The sequence below is a fragment of the Acipenser ruthenus genome, chromosome 10 (genome assembly GCF_902713425.1).
Source record: "Acipenser ruthenus chromosome 10, fAciRut3.2 maternal haplotype, whole genome shotgun sequence".
Classification (NCBI taxonomy): Eukaryota; Metazoa; Chordata; class Actinopteri; order Acipenseriformes; family Acipenseridae; genus Acipenser; species Acipenser ruthenus.
In genome coordinates this window covers 1,625,992-1,647,969 of record NC_081198.1, presented here as the reverse complement: position 1 = coordinate 1,647,969, position 21,978 = coordinate 1,625,992, and the positions used below count along the sequence as shown (strand labels likewise).

Here is a 21,978-nt window from a genome sequence, read left to right as displayed (position 1 = left end):
AATAGTAAGAGAAAAGCCACAAATGGTAAAATGCAGGAGACTTTTTAGAAGTTCTTCAAGATGCCTAATTAAAGCACAAAGTGGTCTAACATTTTCACACGAGTGCCTATTGTTTCTATATCACTGATTACTGACCGACAATTGAATCTCTCACACCCTGAGGTTTTCATGCAGGTAGGCATATAAAGGGTATCAATGACAAATCTTGAGGTGTTCTAAGAAATTTGCACACTGCTGTATGAAATGTGTTTAGCATGTCTGAGTGGAGCTTCAGCTTTAATCCCCTGCTATGATACTGAAAGAAAAGTAAATGAAATATCACAGCGGGGCCACTGAGTTAACTGGCGATCTGTAATCGGCAGACTTTGTAAGCTAATACAACATTGTGCATGATCTGATTGAGCTGTGTAAATAGTGCTTTTAATTCATAAATGAGCCCCTGCAGTCCTATCTAGTGGCTGCTCTTTTGCTGTTTTTTATGATGATAGAAATCCTACCCAAGTGCTTGACACAGCGCTGTGTGTCTCATGACACTTTATCAGTGTTGTTTAACAGGCTTTATCAAGAGGTCAAGGATGTCTTCTGTGGGATGGCTGGGATGCAGGCCACCGAGTTATGTAAATCCGAGCTGTATAAAAGGGCTGGAGAGAGTCCTGCGGAGCTGCTCAGGATTCAACGCGAGACCGAGGAGGCAGTTACCCAGAGCAGCTAGGAAAGGTAGGGATGAGCCTGGTTCCTCCAGAGTGCATTTCCATCTGGAATTTTTTTTTAAAAAGCCCTAGGGTTTTTTTAAATGATACCACATTCAACATTAAAAACAAGCATTTCATTCAAATAAATTGAAGCTAAAGGATGGCATTATTTAGACCCGCCACGGTTTCGCTCAGCAGAATAGATCTCATACTGAGGACGGCACAGTCTGTGTGAAATCTCCTTTCTGTTTTACTTGCAGGACGTCCTGTTTGTTGGTCTGTGTTTACAGGTACAGGTACTTGGGAATGATGAAGTTGGCTGCAGGGTGTTTGTTTGTCCTGTTCTCCATTGTGTCCTGCCACAAGGACAAGTGTCTGGACGGAAAGGACCACAGAAAATACCCCAGCGCTGATCCCAACATGAAGGAATGCACAATCTACTCCAACTGTGAGTTCATTCATTGTCACTCTCGACACTGTCATTGCCTGCACTGCTATCCTGAATGAAACAGTAACACAGCCAGGCAATGTGTGGCTGATGCTGTACTGTACTTAAAGGATGACAATCTACTGTATTCTATGAAACCCATTTCTTACCAGTGTGAGGAACTTTATCACTTTCATTGTGATACACAATCTGTTCTTTGCTTGCTTTTTTACGTATTTACTTGAATTTGGCAGATACAAACGTTTTTCAAACACAGTACAGCAGTACTGTATAGAGGTTGTGTTCTGATCAGTTTGAATCCTGCCCCACAGCGTCCTGTTGCTATGGAAACTTCACAGAGCAGCTGGTCTCCCCCGTGTTGATAGTGGACCACATGCACTGGGACCGGTGTGGAAAACTGAGCGAGAAGTAAGCGGGGTTGGGGATGTGTTGTATTCCACTGGGGCTGCGTGTGGAAATGTCCTCACAGCAGCGCTACACAATCGCTGCTGGTTTTTCTGCAGTACCCACAGCCTAGCTGCTCCCCAGTAATTTTCATTTGCATATTGGATGGTGCAATTGAACAATTTATGATCATTTGCTGCTGTGTACTTCATAGTACGTCTGTGGCTATATTTCTTAAACGAAACCTCCACCAGATCCTGAAGTAGTCATTATCTCATTTTACCCGTTAGACCTGGAGTGGAATTTCCATCCAGGACAGTGATTGGACACCCCAGTGTTAGAGGGAGGCCCGCTCTGTTTTAAAGACATGTGACAGTCCTGTTTTGTGTGGCTTCTTCCAGATGTGAGGTGTTCATGAAGAAGATTGAATGTTTCTACCAGTGCTCACCCCACGCAGCTCACTGGATCAACCCCAACTACACAGCTGGCATTTTGCTGGCCCCTCTCTGCTTGAATTTCTGCGACAACTGGTAGGTTTCATTGTAGACCCGTCACTCACATCCCCTTATTATTCCAGCTCCCTTAGAAAAGTTTCTCACAGTATTTTTACACAGTATTTAGGCAGTTTTACTGCACTTTTCCAATAATTTACACTAGTTTGCCATGTTTATTAATATGCTTTACCACGCATCGCTATTCTTTACAGTGCTTGCCTATGCTTTACCATGCTTTCACTGTGCTTCATTACACTTTGCTGTGTTTTTATATGGGAAATTTTAACTGGGATAACCCTGCACTCTGCAGCTTGTGTGCGTTCTCTACAGGTAGTTTCACATGCCACGGCTGATCTGTTTTTTCTTTGCGGACCACGCAGGTTTGAGGCATGCAAAAACGACCTTACCTGTGCTAGAAACTGGCTTACAGACTTTGACTGGAACTATGATGGAAACCACTGCAGGAATAGCTGTGTCCCGTACAGCCAGGTAAGGTGGACCAGTATATGTAGAGACAGAACAAATTCAAGTTTGGTGTAAAGCAGTTGTGCAGAAAAAGTACGGTCATTTCTTTTGGCATTACTTTTCACTGCTGAACTCCCTAAATGTCGAGTCAAGTGCTGATGCATGGCCAATGCTGTCCGATGCAGTTCCAGCGATAAATCACAATTAGAAAAGGGGACGTTTATTTACAGAAGAGGTCCCTGGCAGGGCTCCCGGGTAGCGCATCCAGTAAAGGCGCGCCCTGTAGCTCTTGGTGAGTCCGCAGTGTGAAAAAAAGCGGTCGGCTGACGGCACACGCTTCGGAGGACAGTGTGTGTTCGTCTTCGACCTCCCAAGTCAGCGCAGGGGTGGTAGCGGTGAGCTGATGCTAAAAATAATTGGCCTTTCCAGATTGGGAGAAAATAATAAAAAATAATTGGCAATGACTACATTTTTAAAAAAAGAATAGGTCCCTGGCAATAACTTTGTGTACCAGGGACAAGCATTCTGTTTACCAAAAAGCATGCTGACCTGCAGACTCCCGGTCACGTCACAAAGTCCTGCTTTTGAAGAGAGCAGGAATGATCATCCCTCACTGCTAGACCAAACAAGCTGTGGTCAAACTGTTTGAAGGTTGCTGAGTAAAACATTCAAATATTTTAAATCATCTAGAATATTTCATAATGTTTTTTTTATACCTTTCAGTGTAAACACTCAACACTCACTGTTCTCTCACAAACAGAAAAGAGGGGGTCCTGCGAAAATACTACTAGCTCTTATTATCTACCCAATCAATCCCTGTTTGCCCCGGGAGGTTGCCAGCAAAGGTAGCAATGCTGTCCGCTAACTGCTATACAGCAATGCTTTCCAATTCAGGGACTGTTTCTCCTCCACCAAACACAGCCTGTACTGTGCCCTTCTCTCTCTGCTGGGTAGATGTACAAGAATGGCCGCGGCTTGTGTCAGAGCATGTGGGGCCAGTCGTTCGTGGTGAGCGAGTCTCCATGCCGCTGCCTACGACTGGACGGGAGGGACGAGGTGGTGATGAAGTACCTGCTGCCCGACAAGGACACCGACGGCAGCGCCAGTGAAGAGGTCCACAGCGACGAGCGGTCCTGCCAGCTGGAGGGACTGGGGGCAGTGGCTGGAGAGGAGAAAGCAGGGGAGGAGTGAGTAGTTGCAATTACAATGTCATGAAGATTCAGGGGTTACATTACTTAAGAGCATCATCCCCTAAGTTTGACCCCCTGTATGTTATAACTGATTGTTATTGCTATAGTGTTGCATGCTTTTAATTTAGTATAGTAACCTCTATGAGCAATATGATTCTGGAACTATTAATGTAAATTGCTGATTGATTCAGTAATTAAGCGTGCTATCTGGCTCCATTGCAAAGCAGGACTTTTTTGGGGGAAAATGTCGGGACACCGGGACAGTTGATGGGAAAAGGGGATGTCTGGTCACCCTAAAGCTGAGGGAACACGACTCCACTTTGTGGCTTGAAACTTGGGTTCAGGCACCGGGCGGCACTCCAGGGGAGACTTGGGGTTTGATACGGCAAAATAGGTCTCCTGGTCCTGAAAGCAGGTTTCAAGCCACTGCTTCTGAAAAAGGGGCTTTGTGTTCCCTCAGCAAGAAGCATGTCTGCTTTCTCTTTCAGGTCAGTGCTACTAAAGCAGGAATGAACCAACCTGAACTGAATTAGCAAGGACTGAACATTCCCTGGAGATGATGCAATTTCTATATTCTGTTCACTTGCCACTGATGTGATGCTAAAATAAAATCAAATAAAACAAAGTTTGCTAGAGTCCTGTCCTTACTTACAAACATATATTGTTGCAGGCGTTTCCTCTTCGAAAGCGCCCTGACACACCTCTTGGCTGTACCATGGCATACAGTACTGTGGCAGAGCAGGGAGATGAAGGGCTTCATTTACTAACTGTTTCTTGGTTTTTGTGGTTTTTTATGAGGGACCAGCATAGAAAAACAATTATACAGTCGTGTGTGTACACACTACAAATTTATAATAGAAGGGAGTAAAGCCTAACCCTGATTTCAGCTACACCAGGAACATGCTGTTTTGACTTTCCGGTTAGTTTGCATTTCCCAAAGAAAGCTTGAGCTGATGTGTCTCCTCCTTCTTCTTCTTATGTGTAGTATTACACCAAACACAGATCATGATATTGCCAACCCCAAGTTTATTTTGTAGAGCGGGGGGCGGAGCATTCCCCAAAGGAAGTAATCAACCGGTAGCCTCATCTCTGTGCGCGTTTGTTTCTGCCTGTTCAGAGCAGAGCAGTGGGACTCAGAGAGAGTGGATTGACAGACGGAAGATGGTTTGTTTTCATCTTGACAGTCAGCACAGCGGTTTCAGTTTGGAGTTGTTATCGTTTGATTTAAAGCGGTGAAACCCCGTTTTTTGAAAGGTATGTTTGTTAAATGAGTTCCCTCACTTCAATTCGCGAATGCCGCTGCTAATTGTATATATAGAGAATTATTAACCCGAATAAATGATAGAAGTAGTTGGTGTAGTATATTGACGTGTATTAAGCCATTCAAGAATGTTTCGCATCATTGCAGTTATCTATCTAGTGCTACACAGTATGGATGACATTATTATACCGCTATGCTACAATATTTACAAGACTTTCTTGTTGTCATATTTTCTTTATCACAAATGTATTATTATTATTATTATTATTATTATTATTATATCCTTCTTTTGGTGTTATAAAAAGGGAAGTACAGTACACTACTTTCACTCAGCTGAAGGGACGTCACGGGTTTTCAAAGCGTCTTTAATTAACTTCCTATTTATTGTTTTAAAGGACAAAAAAAAAAAAATCATCTTAATGTTACAAAATGAGAAACAAACGCCAAACGTGGATTATATCACTTGGTTTACTGGTTCTGGTTTTGTAAAACCTAACACACATTTGACCTCTTTCAAAAAACAGGAGTTAATTAGAAACTGTTTAATAAGAGGCACCTGAGCTTGTTATCTACACACTGGCTAATCAAGCTCGTAATGAAACCTGGAATGGGTGAAACTGCGATGCAATAGGAGTCTTATTTCCATCCCTATTATTATTATTATTATTATTATTATTATTATTATTATTATTATTATGTATTTTCAGATCAGAAAGAACAATGCTGGTCACTTGGTGATTACGCTGCTGCTGGTAGACCACACTAACGTAGAGCCATGGCCTGTGTGGGTCAGGCCAAGGTGGACAGTGCCACGGCCACGCCACACCAGAGCCACTATTCCTCGGACAAGTACGCGCAGCTCATCCTGGCCCAGATGAACAGGATGAGGATCCTGAAGGACTTCTGTGACGTCCAGCTGCTGGTCGGGGGCCGGCAGTTCAGCGTCCATCGGCTCGTCCTGGCTGCCAGCAGCCCCTATTTCTCAGCACTGTTCACCGGGGGCATGAGAGAAGCGGACAAAGACATCGTTCAGATTTTAGGAGTGGAAGCTGACGTCTTCGAAATGCTTCTGGAATTTATATATAGCGGTAACTGACGATATAAAACTGCTGTCCAGCTTGTTTTTTTTATAGCGACCACCACCCCTTTCAGTCACTGCCTTCATAACTGTACCATTTTAAGTTTCCTATAGAGTAATCTGTTTTTACAATGCAGATATGTTTGTTGGCAGGGCAACTTCTTGAACCCCATGGAGTTCACACAAGCTGTTTTAAAAAATGTAATTTAAAATCATGACCAGAGGGGGTATATATATTGCATATATAATCATGGAGTGATCGGGGGGGTCACTGTATAGTCAGGTGGTCTTCCCCCTCTTTGCATAGCAGTCTGAGCTGTTCCAGAGCCTAGGGCAGCCTCCGTGCTGCAGTAGCAGAGCAGTCCTGATTGTTTTTGCTCCCTTTGAAACAGGCGTGGTGAACGTGACCGTGGACAACGTGCAGGAGCTGATCATCACGGCAGACATGCTGCAGCTCAGCGAGGTGGTCAAGATCTGCTGTGAGTTTCTCAAAGTGCAGATGGACCCTTCCAACTGCGTGGGAATCTACCAGTTCCTGGAACAGATCGCCTGCCTTGACATGATGGAATTCACTGAGAACTATATTCATGTGCATTTCCTAGAGGTGAGTGTGTGTGGGTGTGTGTGTGCTGTATTGTCATTGCTTTCCCGCTAGTAGGCTTTATACAACAACAAAGGGGTCAGGTATTGTAAAATATGTTTGTCGAAATGTTTCTTAGGGTTTGAGCGCTGTAGTAGTTTATCATTATTCTCTTTCTGTAATACAGAAATGTGACAGTGTGAAAACAAGGTGCCAGACTTGTGAAATCGATCAATCAATCTAAACCTTTATTTATCCAGATGATTCGATTGAGAACAAATTCTCATTTACATGAGGACCTGGCAAGAGGCTCACACCACCACAGCAAACAACATCAAACACAATGAATAAAGAGTTTAAAAAAAAAAAGAAAAAAAAACACATAATCAATCATAAAACCTAAATGTCAGCAGCAGCTCAGCACAGGCCCAGATGTCAGTGAGTGAGTGAGTGAGTGAGTGAGTGAGTGAGTCAGAACCCGTCATGCTTGGTCAGTCCGCTGGTGTGTGAGCTCAGCTGATCTCTGTGCTATGCTCCATGGCAGGTGTGCGCCGGGGAGGAGTTTCCTGGCCTGGCGAAGGCTCAGCTGGTAAAGATCCTGCGGAGCGAGGAGCTGCGTATTGAGGACGAGTACCAGGTGTTCATCGCAGCCATGAACTGGGTCCTGAAAGACGTGCCCAGGAGGAAGAAGCACGTGGTGGAGGTGCTGGATCCCGTGCGCTTCCCTCTGCTCTCCCCACAACGGCTCTTCAAATACATCGAGGGTGAGGCTTCTTACCACCGTCCGCGGGGCAGAGCGCCGGAGGTGTCACACACAAAGTATAGCTCCCCAAGTTTCACAAGCCGTTATTGTATGTAGTGATGTTAATAAGTGGGTCTATAATCACCCCTGATGGAAAACGCCAGCTGAATTAATAAAGAGTTAAAGAGTCTCACTGTTTAGACCATTAAAATAAGCCCTCCTGATTTTTTATATACAGTACGTCCTTTAGTACACCTCATTGGCTGAGCTGACTGTATCTTGGTAATGGTCAGATTAAATGATTACGCATGTGTGAGATTTATTATTATTATTATTATTATTATTATTATTATTATTATTATTATTATTATTATTCATTCATTCCAAAAAGTCTATTAGTGTGCTTTTTCTCTGAAATCTTTCCAACTCTTTCCTCCTGAAGGTATTTCAGATTTCAGCCTGCGGGTAGCGCTACAGACCCTCCTGAAAGAATACACGGAAGTCAGCAAGTCACCTAAAGAGAACAAGATGTTCAGCGTACTTCAGCCAGCCAAGATCAGGCCCCGAAGAAAGGCGAGAAAGTATCTTTACGCTATAGGTAACTAATGCTGCTTCCCAGTCTATCACACCTTCCATAACCAGAGCAGGTTTTACTGTGAGCTTGATTAGCCACAGTGCAATCAGTAGGTAACAAGGTCAGGGGTGTCTTAGTAAACTCGTAACAAAACCAGGAATGGATCAAACTGCTGTGCAGTGGGAATCTTATTGCCATCCCTGTAATAATAATGAAAGCTCTTGCACAAGAGTGAGTGATTGAAAATGTGGGTATATGTTTTGGACGCTGAGATATTATATAGAGCAGTGTAATTGTGCGGATGTTTCTCTCCCTGCTCCTGCAGGAGGGTACACTCGTCTGCAAGGCGGGCGCTGGAGTGACAGCAGGGCGCTGAGCTGCGTGGAGCGCTTCGATTCCTTCAGCCAGTACTGGACCACAGTGTCCTCTCTGCACCAGGCCCGCAGCGGGCTCGGGGTGGCAGTGCTGGAGGGCATGATATATGTCATCGGAGGTGGGTACCCCAAAGGGCACAGGGTCAGTGTTAATGATCTATACAGGGGGCGCCCCTTAACACGGCATCTCACATCAATATATCTAATTGAGCAGGCAATTTCATACATACATATTTAAGATCAATATGAATAAAATAAAGCACTCTTGACACAGGAAAACATTGCAGCATTTGCAGTCTGAGATGTACTGTGTATATGCTCAGCACTGGTTTGTTCTCCACTACACAACCAATAGACAGACTTAAGTCTTTGTTGCTTTTGTTTTATTATTCAGAGCAAATGCAAAAGGACAAAAGATAACTTTTCCATCAATTCAAATGTGTTTTTATGCATTTTGTAGTTGCTTTTTAGTACAGCTAATGAAGTTCATGGATAAACACCTGAGTGAATTGTAATTCGCAGGGGAGAAAGATTCAATGATCTTCGACTGTGCTGAGCGGTACGACCCTGTGACTAAGCAGTGGGCTGCAGTGGCATCGCTGAACTTCCCACGATGTGGAGTGGCTGTGTGTTCCTGCCACGGAGCTCTCTATGCCTTAGGTAATGAACTGAACTCTCTGTGCTACTCATGCCTGCGTGCCGTGCAACACAGACCCCTGACAGTGTGCTGTGTGATTCATTGCAGTGCTGGTGCTCTATGCCTTAGGTAATGAACTGAACTCTCTGTGCTACACATGCCTGCGTGCTGTGCAACACAAACCCCTGACAGAGAGTGTGCCGTGTGATTCATTGCTGTGGTGTCCTACAGGGGGATGGATTGGGTCAGAGATCGGAAAAACTATGGAGAGGTACGACCCCATGGACAACAAGTGGGAAATCGTGGGAAGAATGGCCGTGCCCCGCTACTACTTCGGCTGCTGTGAATTACAGGGTAAGGAGTTCAGTGCAAATGTGACAATAGGATTATGATAATACACCAACTGACCTGATACCAAAAACCCACAACCTGTCTAGTTAGTAGATAAATGTTTATCTCAAGAACCTTTTCATTGCTACAGACTGCAGTTGCTTGTTAATCTGGGACACCCTTGCTATCGTGAAATTTAATCTCAATAGGATTTTTCTCTGCAAAGTATTGCATTTCTGTTAACAGCACTCTATCTATCTACGTGTGTTTATGTGACTGCGAAGGTTTCATCTATGTGATCGGAGGCATTAGCGACGAGGGGATTGAGCTGCGCTCTGCAGAGGTGTACGACCCGGTCTCCAAGCGGTGGAGTGCGCTGCCGGTGATGTCCAAGAGGAGAGCGTACGTGGGGGTGGCCAGTCTCAACGACTGCATCTACGCTGTTGGAGGCTGGAACGAGGCCCTGGGCTCCCTTGAAACAGTAGAAAAGTACTCGCCGGAGGAGGTAATTCAAGCCTCCTTATGGTTAAATATATATATTTTTTATATCAAGGTAAAAACTGTCAATAATAGCGGAGATCCTGCCAGCAACAATAATGATGCTTATGGGGCTATTTTAACGATCTAAACGGTGGTGGATCTTAATATCACCACTCTGTAACATTATATGAACCCTACTGTGGCTTTCCCCCAGGGGTGATCTATAGACTTGCTGAGTTTATTATCTGCTTAAAATATTATATTATAGCTCACATGTTTGCATTCCCAGCATCCATTACAGATAGTTAAGTGGCAATTGATTATGCTAATCTCAAGGCAGCTGGCACAGAATTGCAAGAGGAAAGAAGCCTGTGAGATGAAAGCTCTACACAACTGATTAGATTTAACATGAAGTGCTTTCACACACTGAGCAAAGGGAACGAACTGCATTGTGTCCAGTAGAGTTCTACTAGAGTGTGTTGGCAGTTTCCCACGGGTAGTTTTTAGCACAATATATTGCTTTTGCCATACGTTACCCAACGTTTGCATGGTACTGGTAACAAACGGTTGCCACCGATTTGATCCTACTTCCTTTTGAAATAAACCCAGGCGGATTCTTTCCACAGGAGAAGTGGGTCGAGGTGGCTCCGATGGGCGTGGCCAGGGCCGGGGTCTCAGTCACGGCAGTGAACGGGCTCCTGTACGCGGTGGGAGGGCGGACGTCCAGCCGCGATTTCTCAGCGCCGGTCACCGTGGACTCTGTGGAAATCTACGACCCCCACCTGGACACCTGGACAGAGATCGGGAACATGATAACCAGCCGCTGTGACGGAGGAGTGGCTGTGCTCTGACCTGTCAGATACTGGGGCTGGAGAGGAACCGATAACCTTGAAAAACACATGCAGCCAGAACCCAGGGCTTATCAGAGGAATCTGATGCTGGTTCTGTTGCCAACCAATGTATTCCTCTGTGGAATATCAGAAAGAGTGATACAATGGACTCCTAAAGCATTCCTCAAATCCTGGCCTGTTGTACAGTGGACGATGCTGCATTGTACAGTTCTTACTTGTGTGAGTTTTGTGGTCCATGCCTGAAAGACATAAAATCCCAGATCGTCTTTTTAATGGACCTAAGGTGGGATGGGCTGGACCATAGATTATCCAATGACTGCTAAGAGAGTTCAGGTGCATTGGAGTGAGGCTAGTGTTTGTATAGTGCCAATACACTGTACACTGTTACTGATCTACTGTGAGGATTGAGAAGATTGAGTCACATGGGCTGGTCCATTTCACAAATACAACAAAGAAAGAGAAGTGGCACAGCAGCAGACGCTAGCATTGGTCACAATTTGTTCAAAAGTTTGTAATGTAAATTACTACTAAGAATGAAGAGAAGTGCGCTGATTGACAGCGAGCTGAAAACAATGGGCCATAAAACTTAGTGGGTTGATTCAGTTGAAACATAAAGCAGCACTTGCTTAATCTCTGGCACCATTCTATTAAATCTCCAGATATAAAAGGACACCACACACACACCCCCTTGCACCAGCAAAAGCATCAAAAACGGTACAATCCATTAGCTCTAGTATAAAGTAAAACAGATGCATACAGTGTGGCATTGGAGTTTGCTTAAATGCTGCTGTATAACAGGGCCCTGATGTGGGTGCTGTGCTTTTCAGTTATGCAGATGCATTTGCTAAGAAAGAGAAGATGTAGAATATAACTAAATAACACGGTTTATGAATAGAACTTATAAAGTGTTTAAACAAGGGAAGAGTGATAAAATGCATTCCTTAGACACTGCCCTCCTGGCTAGTTAGACTTTCACAGTGGTTAGATGTGCACAGAGTTTATTTTATTGTTTGTGTGATAAATAACTAAACTCACTGTACACGGTACAGGATGTCTATACATCACGTTCAAGCAGTGTCCTCCGGGTCACACTGTTGCACATTCGTGCCATCTATTCCTAATGTTACCTCCAGCAGCGTGTTCTTGTGAAACCACCAGCAATTACAGTAGAAAAGGTCATTTCTGTATCTGAGGCAGCTGCGGCTGGGCAACAATGCTGCTAATTCACAAAGCCTTTAAGGAGTGTTTTCATGACTGCTCTGCAAATGACTCTTTTTTTTATTGAAATCAGGTTTTCAGATCACAGGAGAACCTGTTTTCAAGTTAGAAACTGTCAAAATGTTTATAAACCCTCTTTAAAAAAATAAATAAATAAACATGCCCAAAAATGTTATTTTGTGAATAGGACCATATATTATGTAAGGAAAAGAAACACGAGGCTGGCCCTCCATTGAGCTGAGCCTGTAGTTGCATGCCTTTGTGTAGCAGTGACATACAGTTTGAAAATGTTACGGTAGCACCCCAAACTTCACTTTGAACCCTAGCTTTGTAGTTTATGGCGTGGGAATAACCAACCTTTATTTTTTTATCAGTATTTCCTTATTGACTCCCATCTTTGCACTGAAGGACCATGCTTGCTTTATGAATACACCTTCTTTAGGTTATAAGTAGGGGTTTAAATCAATTTGAGAGTTATCTTTCAAGTTAGCTTTATTCAATTAAATTGTTCGCCAACCAATTAATGAAATCAAATGTTACAAACATGAAATACAAAAGACATCCTTCTCATGAAATAGCTTAAATCAGCTTAAAAGTGATGAATGCATTTTACTGAAAAGTCGCCTGGTATTTGTAAAGCTTTATAAAGATTAATCAAGCTTTCACATTAAAAGCCCAGGTTAGTTAGACCAGGGGTTCCCACACTGGGGGCCGCAGCACATACAACATGTTTTCTCCCAAATGACCCAGACAAAGAAATGACACTGAACATAATGAAAGCAGTAACACTTCTGAACAACCTCTCGCACTCAAGGGATCCAAATCTGAACTTCGGGGGGAGGGGGGTCCTCACTCAGGATGTCTAATGTTACAGGGGGCCTTGAGCCAACATAGTTTGGGAACCTGAGTTAGACGACTCTTTAAAAAAAATTTAAAAAAATACCATCTGTGTATGTAGTTTTGAAACAAAGAAAACCAACACATTGTTTATTTTATTGGGGGGGGGGGGGGTAAATTCATTAGAAACTCCTTTAAAAAATAAAAATCTGCATTTCTGTTTACAATGCCCTATTGTAAAAAAAACATATCATGAGCCCTTGAAGATTTAATAGCCCAACTCGTGCCTGCGTGAGATCCTTTCCTGATCACAATACAACAGTGCTTTATCCTCCTGAGACATCTCATGAGATTTAAAGCACTCTAGCCAATTGGCAGTGGCGCAGAAGTGATGTGATTAGTGTTGTCTCTGCAGTTCAAAATGATCCAGTCTGAACCCTGTGTGAACATTTAGACATTAAAACACCTGTCTGCTATACCTACAATATTGTGGGCTGCTTTTGTCTGCACATAAGCAAAATACCTTATGTTGGTTATTATCTAAAAAACATAGCGTACCCGTATTCTGCAACCCTGAACTTAATGTTTACCATAACAGCAATGTATTGTACTAGACAACTTGAGTATATTATATTTCTAAAATAAGGTACATGGTAGTACTACCAAACAGTTGGCAGTAAAGTGGGCTCTAATGGGCTTATTAACAGAACATCACTTCCTTTGCTGGTTTTAATCCAACTCTGCAGACCGCATTAATAATATATTTTAAAGTGTGATAGTTTAATAAGAAGTGTTAAAACACGTTGAGTTTGAGTTATTCACAGTATCTGGCTCATCTTTTTTTTTTAAAGCATATTCATGGTTCTGCAATTAAAAGCTTGTTGATAACCGGCAATTGCTATGACCAAGTGAATATTTTATATGTTCGAAATGCAAAACGTCACTTGTTTGAAATAATACAAGTAAATCTTTTTCATCACTTGGGCTTTGTGTCTTCTGTGTACCGGGTTTCAAAAGCAGAGGCAGCTGTTATTGCAGTCATGCTTACTCCTGCACTTACACCTAAAGAATATAACTGCAAAAAGTGTGACTTGCATACTGGCCCCCCCCAATCAAATATGTCAATCCCTGAACTAAATCACTTCGAGGAAAATCATACTGGGGGTTTTCCTGGTAACAAATACATTTCAATAATTTAATAAGCTCAACTTTTTTTTTTTTTTTATTTCTCCTATAAAAAGAAAATGCTACAGGGCTATATCAATATCTTTACATTATTTTCACAAAACTGACAAGACCCATTGGCTTTTGTTGTACTGTACTTGCCTGACAGCTACAGACAATCATCAGTTGTTTTTCTGAAAGATTTCTGAAAGTTTTTTTTCAGGGTACACATTTTTAATGATCAGAGTCGCAACCAGCGAAAAGGTAGCTACCAAGGTGAGGATGGTCCTCAGGGCCTTGAACCAGCTAGGGTACCCAGGGAGGAGGGCGAGGTCATAGTGCAACGCGATTCCCAGCCCCATGATCACCATCACAGATGATTCTGTGATGCTGTCCCTGAACAGGAGCGCTACCCAGGCAAACAGTGAAGGGACCACGCTGTTAGCCAAGTTAAGCCAGTCCGGCTTGGCAGGGCTTCCCTCTGGCAGAGCGAACCCCCAGCGAGCTCCACCGAGGAAAGAAAGAATGGAGGCTCCGTAGGCCACCTGGGCGAAGGCTACGTCAGGGTAGTACACCTCTGTAACAGCCATTAGCAGCGGAGCGCAGATGAAGGGGATCAAGCCGGAGAAGCCCAGGTACAGCGCAGGCTTGGGGCCCTTCATTAAATCCTTCATGTCGTACCTCAAGAGGTCCAGCTCCCGCTCTTGCGGCTCTTCTTGAGTCTTCTTCCGCTTGTGGGACTGAGTGGAGGAGTGAAACTGCTGACCTTTGATAAGCACGCAGGCGCCGGCTGGTCTCTGGTATGGAAGCTGAGCGTAGTGAGCAAAGAAGAGCCGTCTTTGAGCTTGGGGGATGTGGAAGGAGTTGGGCTGGGGAGTCACGCGGGTCACTACTGATTTGAGCATGTGGGTGGCCAGCGACTGAACCTAAAATAAAACACACTGTAACTGAAAGGCAGTCTGTTCCAACACTTGGAAGAGTAACTACTGTATACAAGTACTCAATCACGCAAATTAAAAGCGTGAGGCGTTCTATTAACACGGATATGACTCTGCTTGTTTATTTTACAATAAATGCGAATTCCTTATTCTTCCTGGTACTTAATCATACACCCTGTGCTGCACGTGAGATTATTCACTCCAAACCTCTTTAGTACAATCACTTTTTTTTTTTTAACCTTATCTATCTTACCTTTTATATGATGTTACCAAGCACTCGGAGTTGTTCCGAGTTATGCTGCCAGTATTTCAATGGGAAACACTTTGCTTTTTCATTCATAAATGATTTTGATTCTTTTATACTTACCCTCCATGAAGTCAGCAGGTATCTTCTGGCCACACTGGAAAACATTTTAAAAACTGAAAATAAAACAACACAATATTATAAACCACTCGCGTGCAATGCACTGCATCAGAATGCACACACAATACATACATGTGTCACAGGATCGAAAGACCCCTGTATATACTTATGTGTTTCTCGTCACGTTGTACAAATTGTTGACATGAATCGTGCAATTCTATTTATATGTCAGAATACTAATAATGTTCCGAATGTAAAAAACAAGAACAAATCGGATCCAAAACGTGTATTTGAGTAAAAAAGAAACCGCGAAATATGTTATTAGTTGCATTAAGACGACACATGGTTCCACACAATCCAAACCATTACAAAAACTGACATTCCCCCCCCCCCCCTAGATTTAACAGTTAATACAATACCTGTTATTTCAGCAAAAAATAAATAAAACTGCAAATGTTACGTTCGGGAGTTAAAAGGGTCATTCTCAATCTCGCTTTCAAGTTGTAGGTGTGCAACCGCATACAAACTCCGGTCATAAACGGCAATGCAAGCATTTTGGTTCCCTTCCTTGGAAATGCTGAAAACTCTGTCGGAAGACGTTTCACGAGCTCTCTCTGCCCATGCGCACGGTTGAAGGCAGTTTTCAATATAAAATGTATATTTCAAGCAATAGAAAAGGAAACGTGCAGATTGGGCAGCTCTGCGGTCAGAAGTGAGGATAGAAACGTTTAAATGAAAAGTGCAAAGGTATTTGTGGTCAGCACCGTGCGGTTCTACTGTTGCACTTGAGACTCAACGTGCCTTCTTTAATTGAGGCAAACAACAGGTAATTAAACTTGTCAGATTTGACAATATTTCTTCAAGCAATATGTATCCTAACTAGTGTGTTCGCCGCAGGACATATCGCATATTACTAAACACAAATAAATAAACAGAACTCAGTAATTTAAATGTAAAGTGATTAGAGCAGTAATCGGATATGACTTGACGAGCACACAGGTCAGGTAAAACACATGACCATTCACACGTGATTATTCAGACGTGTATCTGTTTCTAAATGTACAGCACATATTCTGTATATATGTACCATTGTGAGCAAACTGCTCTAAAGTTTATTATTATTATTATTATTATTATTATTGTTGTTGTTGTTGTTGTTGTTGTTGTTATCAATCAAACAACAAATTCCAATCATTACAAATGTAATTTATAATATCATTTCAGCATATGCAAGCATAAAAATCTATTTTAAAAAACCTAAAAAAAAACACTAACAAACCAAAAAAGAAAATAGATAGAATATTAAAGAAAAGTTGTTTTTTTTTTTAAAAAAAAGTACTTTAAAAGTAATTGTTTACTTTTCTTTTTAAACAGCTAAAGAAGGGCTTTTGTCTGAAACGTCCTGAAAAAAAAAAAATTAAAAATATTTTAAACTTTCTGTGTACATTAAAAAAAAAAAAAACATAGACGTATGTGAATCCATATTATACTCAGCCATAAGAATGTTTTAACCTTTTTTTCATTATTATTATTATTATGAGCCCATAATGGTGACAGCACTGAAGACTGCTACAGTATTAGTGGGGGCGGCGATGCTGCAGGCGGTGCAGGTCACGTGACTTTCACAGGCACGATCATCTCTGAGTTTGATTGGTTCTTCCTGAAAACGAGAGAGCTCGAGTGTCGAGAGTGTCAGAAAAAGAGCAGAACAGGAGCGATCGAGCGAGCGAGTCAGACAGACAGCCAGACAGACAGACAGACAGGAGAGGCAGATCTACACAGGAAGCAGCGCGACTGGCAGCACTGGACTCTGACCAAAACAATACACAAATACGAGTAGGAAGCCAAAGCGTTGGGGGGGAGAGACAGTACAAACCGCGAAAGAGACGCGAGCACGGTGTGGTAAAACATATCACAATATCGAACTGCAAACGAGACAGGAAAAGGGGCAGTCGAGTGAAACCCCGCTGAGGAATAAGAGAGGTATGTGTGCTGGTAATAATGTGCAGCACGATATTTATCCTCGGAGAGTGGGCAGGGCAGCCATTTTGGAGCAGGTCGGTTATTATTAGTAGGATGGGGGTCAGAAACATTTGTTTACTTCAAGTGTATACGACGCCAGCGCAAAGCGGGTGTTTAGATGCAATGTCTGTAATGAGGCTCACCCCCGCAGCTGGCGTTTTGCAGTAGCGATGATGTTGTTCAGGGATTTGTTTAAGCACAGATAGTGAATGGCCTAAAAAAAAACAAAAAACTTAATACTTTATTTATTGAAGCTTTTTATTTTAATTTGTACTTTATTCAGATTCGTGAGATTGATTAAACACAACATTTGCTTCCTCGTTGGCTGCCTAATTCGTCTGTATTTATATACAGTTTTTACAGTGTAACATTAAATTACCTTGTAATATTTAGAAGTACAACACAACACTTGTGGTATGGATTGATATTTTTTGGAACATTAACAGACATACTGTACCATTTTAAAGGACAACTGGGTTTTAAGTGAAGCTGATTTTAATTTTTTTTATTTTGTTATAAAATATGTAGGTGGTAAGATTATGTAAAGGAGGCAGTTCCCTGCAAACGTTATCCCGTTTAGATTTGTTTTGCATGTTTTATTTTACTTTAAATGACAAATAAATGAACGTTGACTGAGGCTATAGACCGCTTGCTTGTCGCAGTAACATATTTATAAATGCATTTATTTTATTTTTTCAGTTGACATTGAGAGTGTTCGGTTAATGTCTTTGTATTCTATTTTGTGCTGCTCGTCCCCAGGATTGTTTTTAGTAAGATGACTAGTCCATGTGCTTCAGCTGCATACAAATGATGGGGTAAAGTGCAGAATAGTTAAGTCATAATGCCCCATGTGGATGTTAAAAGCACTGTAGTTTACACATTTACTTAATAAACCCATGCTTAAAATATATCGTCTAAATACGTGCTTACTGTAGCAATCTGAAAAAGACATATGGGGGGGGGGGGGGGTTGCTCCTGTAGAAAACATTCCACTCGCTGTTAAATAAGCTGTAATATCTGAAATTAAAGAAAGCACCAGAAAATCAATCCAGTGTTCAGGGGCTTTCCTGATTTGATGTATTGTGGGTGCTGTCTTCGGGGAATTTAGTTTAGGGTTTCTGGAAGTCCTTAACCATTAAGTACCAAGTCTCTCAAGATAAGTGGAGAAATATAACCTGTTTAGACAATACAAAGTACAACAAATAAATCGATGATAAAATTGATGCAGGTCTTGCAGTGCGGGCTCTTCGGATTCTCTGAGCCGTTCATTACCTGTAGGGTATGTACTGTAGTGGAGCAAATTCCATCACTGTCATTTAAGGTAGCTCGTGAGTGCTGGACCAAAGGCAGAATGAAACCTTCTCCTGTCTGTTGCATATGTAACAATTTTAACTTGAGTAACAGTTGTGATTGTACAGTGTTACGGAATAGGTTTTCATGTGCACACTTGTTTCAGGTAAATGCAACTTTTTTTCTGTTTGTTTTCAGATAATAAGAGCGACGTGAAGAGTGTAACTTTTTGGACAGGCTCCTGAACTTCAGTGAGGAAAAAAAGAAGACGCTTTGGTTGCCATTTACCTGAGTTTCATAACAGTTTCTAACAGCTGAAAAGAGCAGTACAAGTTTTACATAACCGTTGTTCTCAACCGTACACGGCTGCTTTTATAAAGCAGGTCTTTTTAATTAATACGACTAAACTGTAACAACTGTTTTATACCATTTGTTAAATTATTTAATGCTTGTGCTGTACTCCCAAGAGGCAGCACTGAGAAATATATTTTTTAATGCATTGGAAAGTTGCTTTATAAAATCTGAACTCTTGGTGTGGGGGGAAATAATGAGTGAGTGAGCTAATTAATCTTAAAATCCAACTTTTGATTGCAATTAACCCCCAGTTTAATATAACAATGCTAACAGTTTAATACAAACAAAAAGTGATGACTGCATTTATTTTTTTCAGAATGTACTAGCGAGGGAAGCAAAACATGTTGGACATGTTCTAGCGAATCTGCATTTTATTCTCTCGTACCAAGTTTAGAATGCAAGGCATATAATTACAAGTGTAAAAACTCGGCCGGTGCTGCTGCCAAGTAGTGTAATGTGAGTTGACAATCAGCATTGTGGAATTTTTCTTTTCCCCCTTTTTTGCTGCAAAAGTAGTTTAATGAGGTGAACAGAGGTTTCCATAAAGCAGTGCTCTGGTTTCCGCCTGTATTATTATTATTTTTTTTCTGTACGTGTGAGTTGAAAGAGTATAAAATGAGTAGGTGAGGGAGCAGCAGGGAGAAAGAGCTGGCACCAAGTGCTGCTTCTGGTGCTTCGGGATAACCAGCGACCGTCCTGGGAGCTGTACCTGCATCGCACACCTGCTACGTCACCCACAGACGCTCAGCAACACCTATCGGCCATCCGGAAGACAGAGCGAGAGGGTGCTGGACTACAGAGCCCGAACTCTGGGTGAGCAATGGGTCCTTCTCTCTCTCTCTCTCTCTTTCTCTCGCTCTTGCTCTCTCTCTCACTTGTGTTTCCCTTTCTTTCACGTTTCTTTCTTCATTGTGCTTTATTTAATTGTTACCATGAATACGCTGTGCTGATGAAAGCTCTAAACAAAACTTTCGTCTGCTTGACTTTGTTTTACTCCAAAATGTACGATTGAGTATCTACGGCTGGTTCCACCAACCCTGACTAATGTAGTAGTCCCAAGGCTACTAGGCTAATCAGGGTCTGTGAAACCAGCCGAGAGAAAACTGAGATCAGTTTCAAGTGGGTCTTTAAATGAAGTCTTTGTGCACCCTTCACATGGGGTTGTAAAATTGACAGGGCAGGATGGGAACCCCCACATCTTGTCTTCAGCAGAGTTCTGTGCAACACCTTTTAATCAATGAGTATTTCATCACTCACCATAGATCCTGGCCATGAGGTTTGATGCCTCACTCCACTGACTGGAGACACTGGACCTAAATGGCGCAGCATGACTTTGTTCCTGCCTGGCTTAACTTCTCTACACCTCAGCCTGCCAAGGTACAGTATGTCAGAAGCCAGGTTTAACCAGTTTATTGGTGTTTAACTGGAGGTACGATTTGCAGATCTGGAATGAGCTAAAGAAAACCAAACAAACAAGTCAGTGCTGCTTTGAGAGAACTGTGCAGCTGTCCAAGGTACTGCCATCACTGCCAGTCTTTGTGATTCCCACTTCAGTACTGAATTGCAAATGTAGTTCATGTAAAATGCCCACCAATTGATCTCTTGAAACGTAAGTGCTTTGAATTTTTTGCAGTATCGGTCACAGACTGCATTGCAACGGGACTAAAATGAAAAACATTTTTTGTTGATAAAACGTTATTTGAAACATGAGGATTGCTCCTGCTTTGTGTCATCACTTAGCCCTTTCAGGTTTATAGTTTATCAACAAATAAGAGAAGAAACAAAAACAAACAGCTGTCACTAAAGAAAGGTTGTGGGCTTTTTCTCCTTGGGTTACCCTTTTATTTGTTGTTGGTCTAATTGCTGGTTGTTAAGTTACTGTGTACAGTATAGCAGTGTGAATGTGTAGCTTGTGATGACTTTCCCCTGCTCCCTAACACCCTCTGTAATTGATAAGCTTGTGTCTACAGTTGCATTACAGGGATGGAAATAAGACTCCCATTGCATAGCAGTTTGATCCATTCCTGGTTTAATAAGACACCCCTGAGCATGTTACTTGTATGCTGTGGCTAATCAGGCTCATAGTAAAACCTGGAATGGGTAAAACTGCTATGCAGTAGGAGTTTCCATCCCTGAATCATTTACTTTTTTGTTTTAGTTTTTTGTCTCATTACTGCTGGCAAGGATTTGTCTGTGGAGCACAGCGCATGAAAAAGTATGTGCTGTACACAAGTCATTAGTGTCTTAACTTTTTTCTTGTTCTTTTACCTCCACAGTCCTCCGCACCCATGCTTGAGAAACATGGAGAGCACTTTTCCAGAGGAGAGGGCCGGTTTGGAGTAAGCCGCAGGCGACACAACTCTTCTGACGGATTCTTTAACAACGGCCCTCTTCACACCGCTGGGGGTGGGTCTGATGACATTTCAATACATTGCTGCTTGTACAGTTCTTTCACGTGGAAGTCATTCCAGGCTTTAAGTGCTTATTTAGGCACACCAGAGCTCTCGTACACGCTTAAATTGTAGAAGGCTGTGTGGTCCAGTGGTTAAAGAAACAGGCTTGTAACCAGGAGGTCCCCGGATCAAATCCCGCCTCAGCCACTGACTCATTGTGTGGCCCTGAGCAAGTCACTTAACCTCCTTGTGCTCCGTCTTTTGGGTGAGACGTAATTGTAAGTGACTCCGCAGCTGATGCATAGTTCACACACCCTAGTCTCTAAGTCGCCTTGGATAAAGGCGTCTGCTAAATAAACAAATAATAATAATAAATGATCAGACAGGTTGGATTGAATGTCTGGGGGGATTTTCCCAAACCCTGGTAACTGTTAACAGAACATGTATTGCGAAATGTATCTAACATATAAAATTGTGCCTAACAAATATCTTCTATAGTAAAAAATGTTGTGAAATATTAAAATATATATATATATATATATATATATATATATATATATATATATATATATATATATATATATATATATATATATATATAATATATTGCAAAAACCTGTGTAAGGATTTGCAAATTTCATGTATTCTGCATTCATGGAGGTTGGTATAAAACACCCAGGAAAGATCTTAAAGTGTGTAACAGCATTATTTATTTATCAGATGGCTGGCAACAACCTTCCCTTCTGCGACATGATTCGGTGGACTCCGGTGTGTCGAAAGGCCCCCACGCTGGGCTCATCAGTAACCAGGGCTGGAAG

The 21,978-nt window shown here is 42.1% G+C and overlaps 4 protein-coding genes across 6 annotated transcripts in view; 3 read left to right on the top strand and 1 right to left on the bottom strand.

The window, feature by feature from the left end:
• Nucleotides 1-597: 597 nt before the first annotated feature.
• Nucleotides 598-4,298, top strand: LOC117405995 (riboflavin-binding protein-like). 2 transcript variants are annotated; one of them, XM_034009616.3, is made up of 7 exons: nucleotides 598-717; nucleotides 983-1,140; nucleotides 1,452-1,548; nucleotides 1,926-2,054; nucleotides 2,399-2,507; nucleotides 3,438-3,670; nucleotides 4,162-4,298. In XM_034009616.3, exons 2-7 carry the CDS (start codon nucleotides 999-1,001, stop codon nucleotides 4,184-4,186), a joined length of 735 nt encoding a protein of 244 aa, XP_033865507.3. In that variant the 5' UTR covers nucleotides 598-717; nucleotides 983-998; the 3' UTR covers nucleotides 4,187-4,298. The 2 variants fall into 2 exon arrangements, with proteins under 2 accessions (XP_033865507.3, XP_033865517.3); XM_034009626.3 differs by having other exon boundaries at nucleotides 618-717; nucleotides 953-1,140.
• Nucleotides 4,299-4,728: 430 nt separating this feature from the next.
• On the top strand, nucleotides 4,729-13,614 carry LOC117407240 (actin-binding protein IPP-like). The gene is made up of 10 exons (XM_034011988.3): nucleotides 4,729-4,927; nucleotides 5,642-6,022; nucleotides 6,405-6,616; nucleotides 7,137-7,356; nucleotides 7,777-7,932; nucleotides 8,234-8,401; nucleotides 8,805-8,942; nucleotides 9,151-9,273; nucleotides 9,534-9,754; nucleotides 10,356-13,614. The coding sequence occupies exons 2-10, from the start codon at nucleotides 5,710-5,712 to the stop codon at nucleotides 10,578-10,580; spliced, it is 1,776 nt and encodes a 591-aa protein (XP_033867879.2). The 5' UTR covers nucleotides 4,729-4,927; nucleotides 5,642-5,709; the 3' UTR covers nucleotides 10,581-13,614.
• LOC117407250 (transmembrane protein 69-like) lies at nucleotides 12,924-15,651 on the bottom strand. The gene is made up of 3 exons (XM_034012026.3): nucleotides 15,521-15,651; nucleotides 15,105-15,157; nucleotides 12,924-14,725 (listed from the first exon to the last, which is right to left on the bottom strand). The coding sequence occupies exons 2-3, from the start codon at nucleotides 15,147-15,149 to the stop codon at nucleotides 13,982-13,984; spliced, it is 789 nt and encodes a 262-aa protein (XP_033867917.1). The 5' UTR covers nucleotides 15,150-15,157; nucleotides 15,521-15,651; the 3' UTR covers nucleotides 12,924-13,981.
• Nucleotides 15,652-15,794: 143 nt separating this feature from the next.
• The window catches only part of LOC117407245 (vasculin-like protein 1), an 11,372-nt gene continuing 5,188 nt past the window's right edge, over nucleotides 15,795-21,978 (top strand). Inside the window, exons 1-5 of one of the 2 annotated variants that reach the window (XM_059031460.1) lie at nucleotides 15,795-15,927; nucleotides 18,612-19,580; nucleotides 20,030-20,144; nucleotides 21,044-21,173; nucleotides 21,881-21,978. The exon at nucleotides 21,881-21,978 is cut by the window's right edge and continues 201 nt beyond it. In XM_059031460.1, coding sequence (XP_058887443.1) covers nucleotides 20,085-20,144; nucleotides 21,044-21,173; nucleotides 21,881-21,978 — 288 coding nt within the window. In that variant the 5' untranslated portion in view covers nucleotides 15,795-15,927; nucleotides 18,612-19,580; nucleotides 20,030-20,084. Of the gene's footprint in view, nucleotides 15,928-16,790; nucleotides 17,085-18,611; nucleotides 19,581-20,029; nucleotides 20,145-21,043; nucleotides 21,174-21,880 lie in introns of those variants that run through there. The other variant, XM_059031459.1, reaches the window with a different exon arrangement.

What these genes read in the sequence shown, in the direction of transcription:
- LOC117405995 (XM_034009616.3), top strand. Translation starts at nt 999, where the DNA reads ATGATGAAGTTGGCTGCAGGGTGTTTGTTTGTCCTGTTCTCCATTGTG. An exon ending in TGTGGAAAACTGAGCGAGAA is followed by an intron (nt 1,549 to 1,925) that starts GTAAGCGGGGTT and finishes GGCTTCTTCCAG; the next exon opens with ATGTGAGGTGTTCATGAAGA. An exon ending in GAGGAGAAAGCAGGGGAGGA is followed by an intron (nt 3,671 to 4,161) that starts GTGAGTAGTTGC and finishes TTTCTCTTTCAG; the next exon opens with GTCAGTGCTACTAAAGCAGG.
- LOC117407240 (XM_034011988.3), top strand. Translation starts at nt 5,710, where the DNA reads ATGGCCTGTGTGGGTCAGGCCAAGGTGGACAGTGCCACGGCCACGCCA. An exon ending in TTCATGTGCATTTCCTAGAG is followed by an intron (nt 6,617 to 7,136) that starts GTGAGTGTGTGT and finishes GCTCCATGGCAG; the next exon opens with GTGTGCGCCGGGGAGGAGTT. An exon ending in CGGCTGCTGTGAATTACAGG is followed by an intron (nt 9,274 to 9,533) that starts GTAAGGAGTTCA and finishes GTGACTGCGAAG; the next exon opens with GTTTCATCTATGTGATCGGA.
- LOC117407250 (XM_034012026.3), bottom strand. Translation starts at nt 15,149, where the DNA reads ATGTTTTCCAGTGTGGCCAGAAGATACCTGCTGACTTCATGGAGG. An exon ending in ACCTGCTGACTTCATGGAGG is followed by an intron (nt 14,726 to 15,104) that starts GTAAGTATAAAA and finishes GTTTTATTTTAG; the next exon opens with GTTCAGTCGCTGGCCACCCA.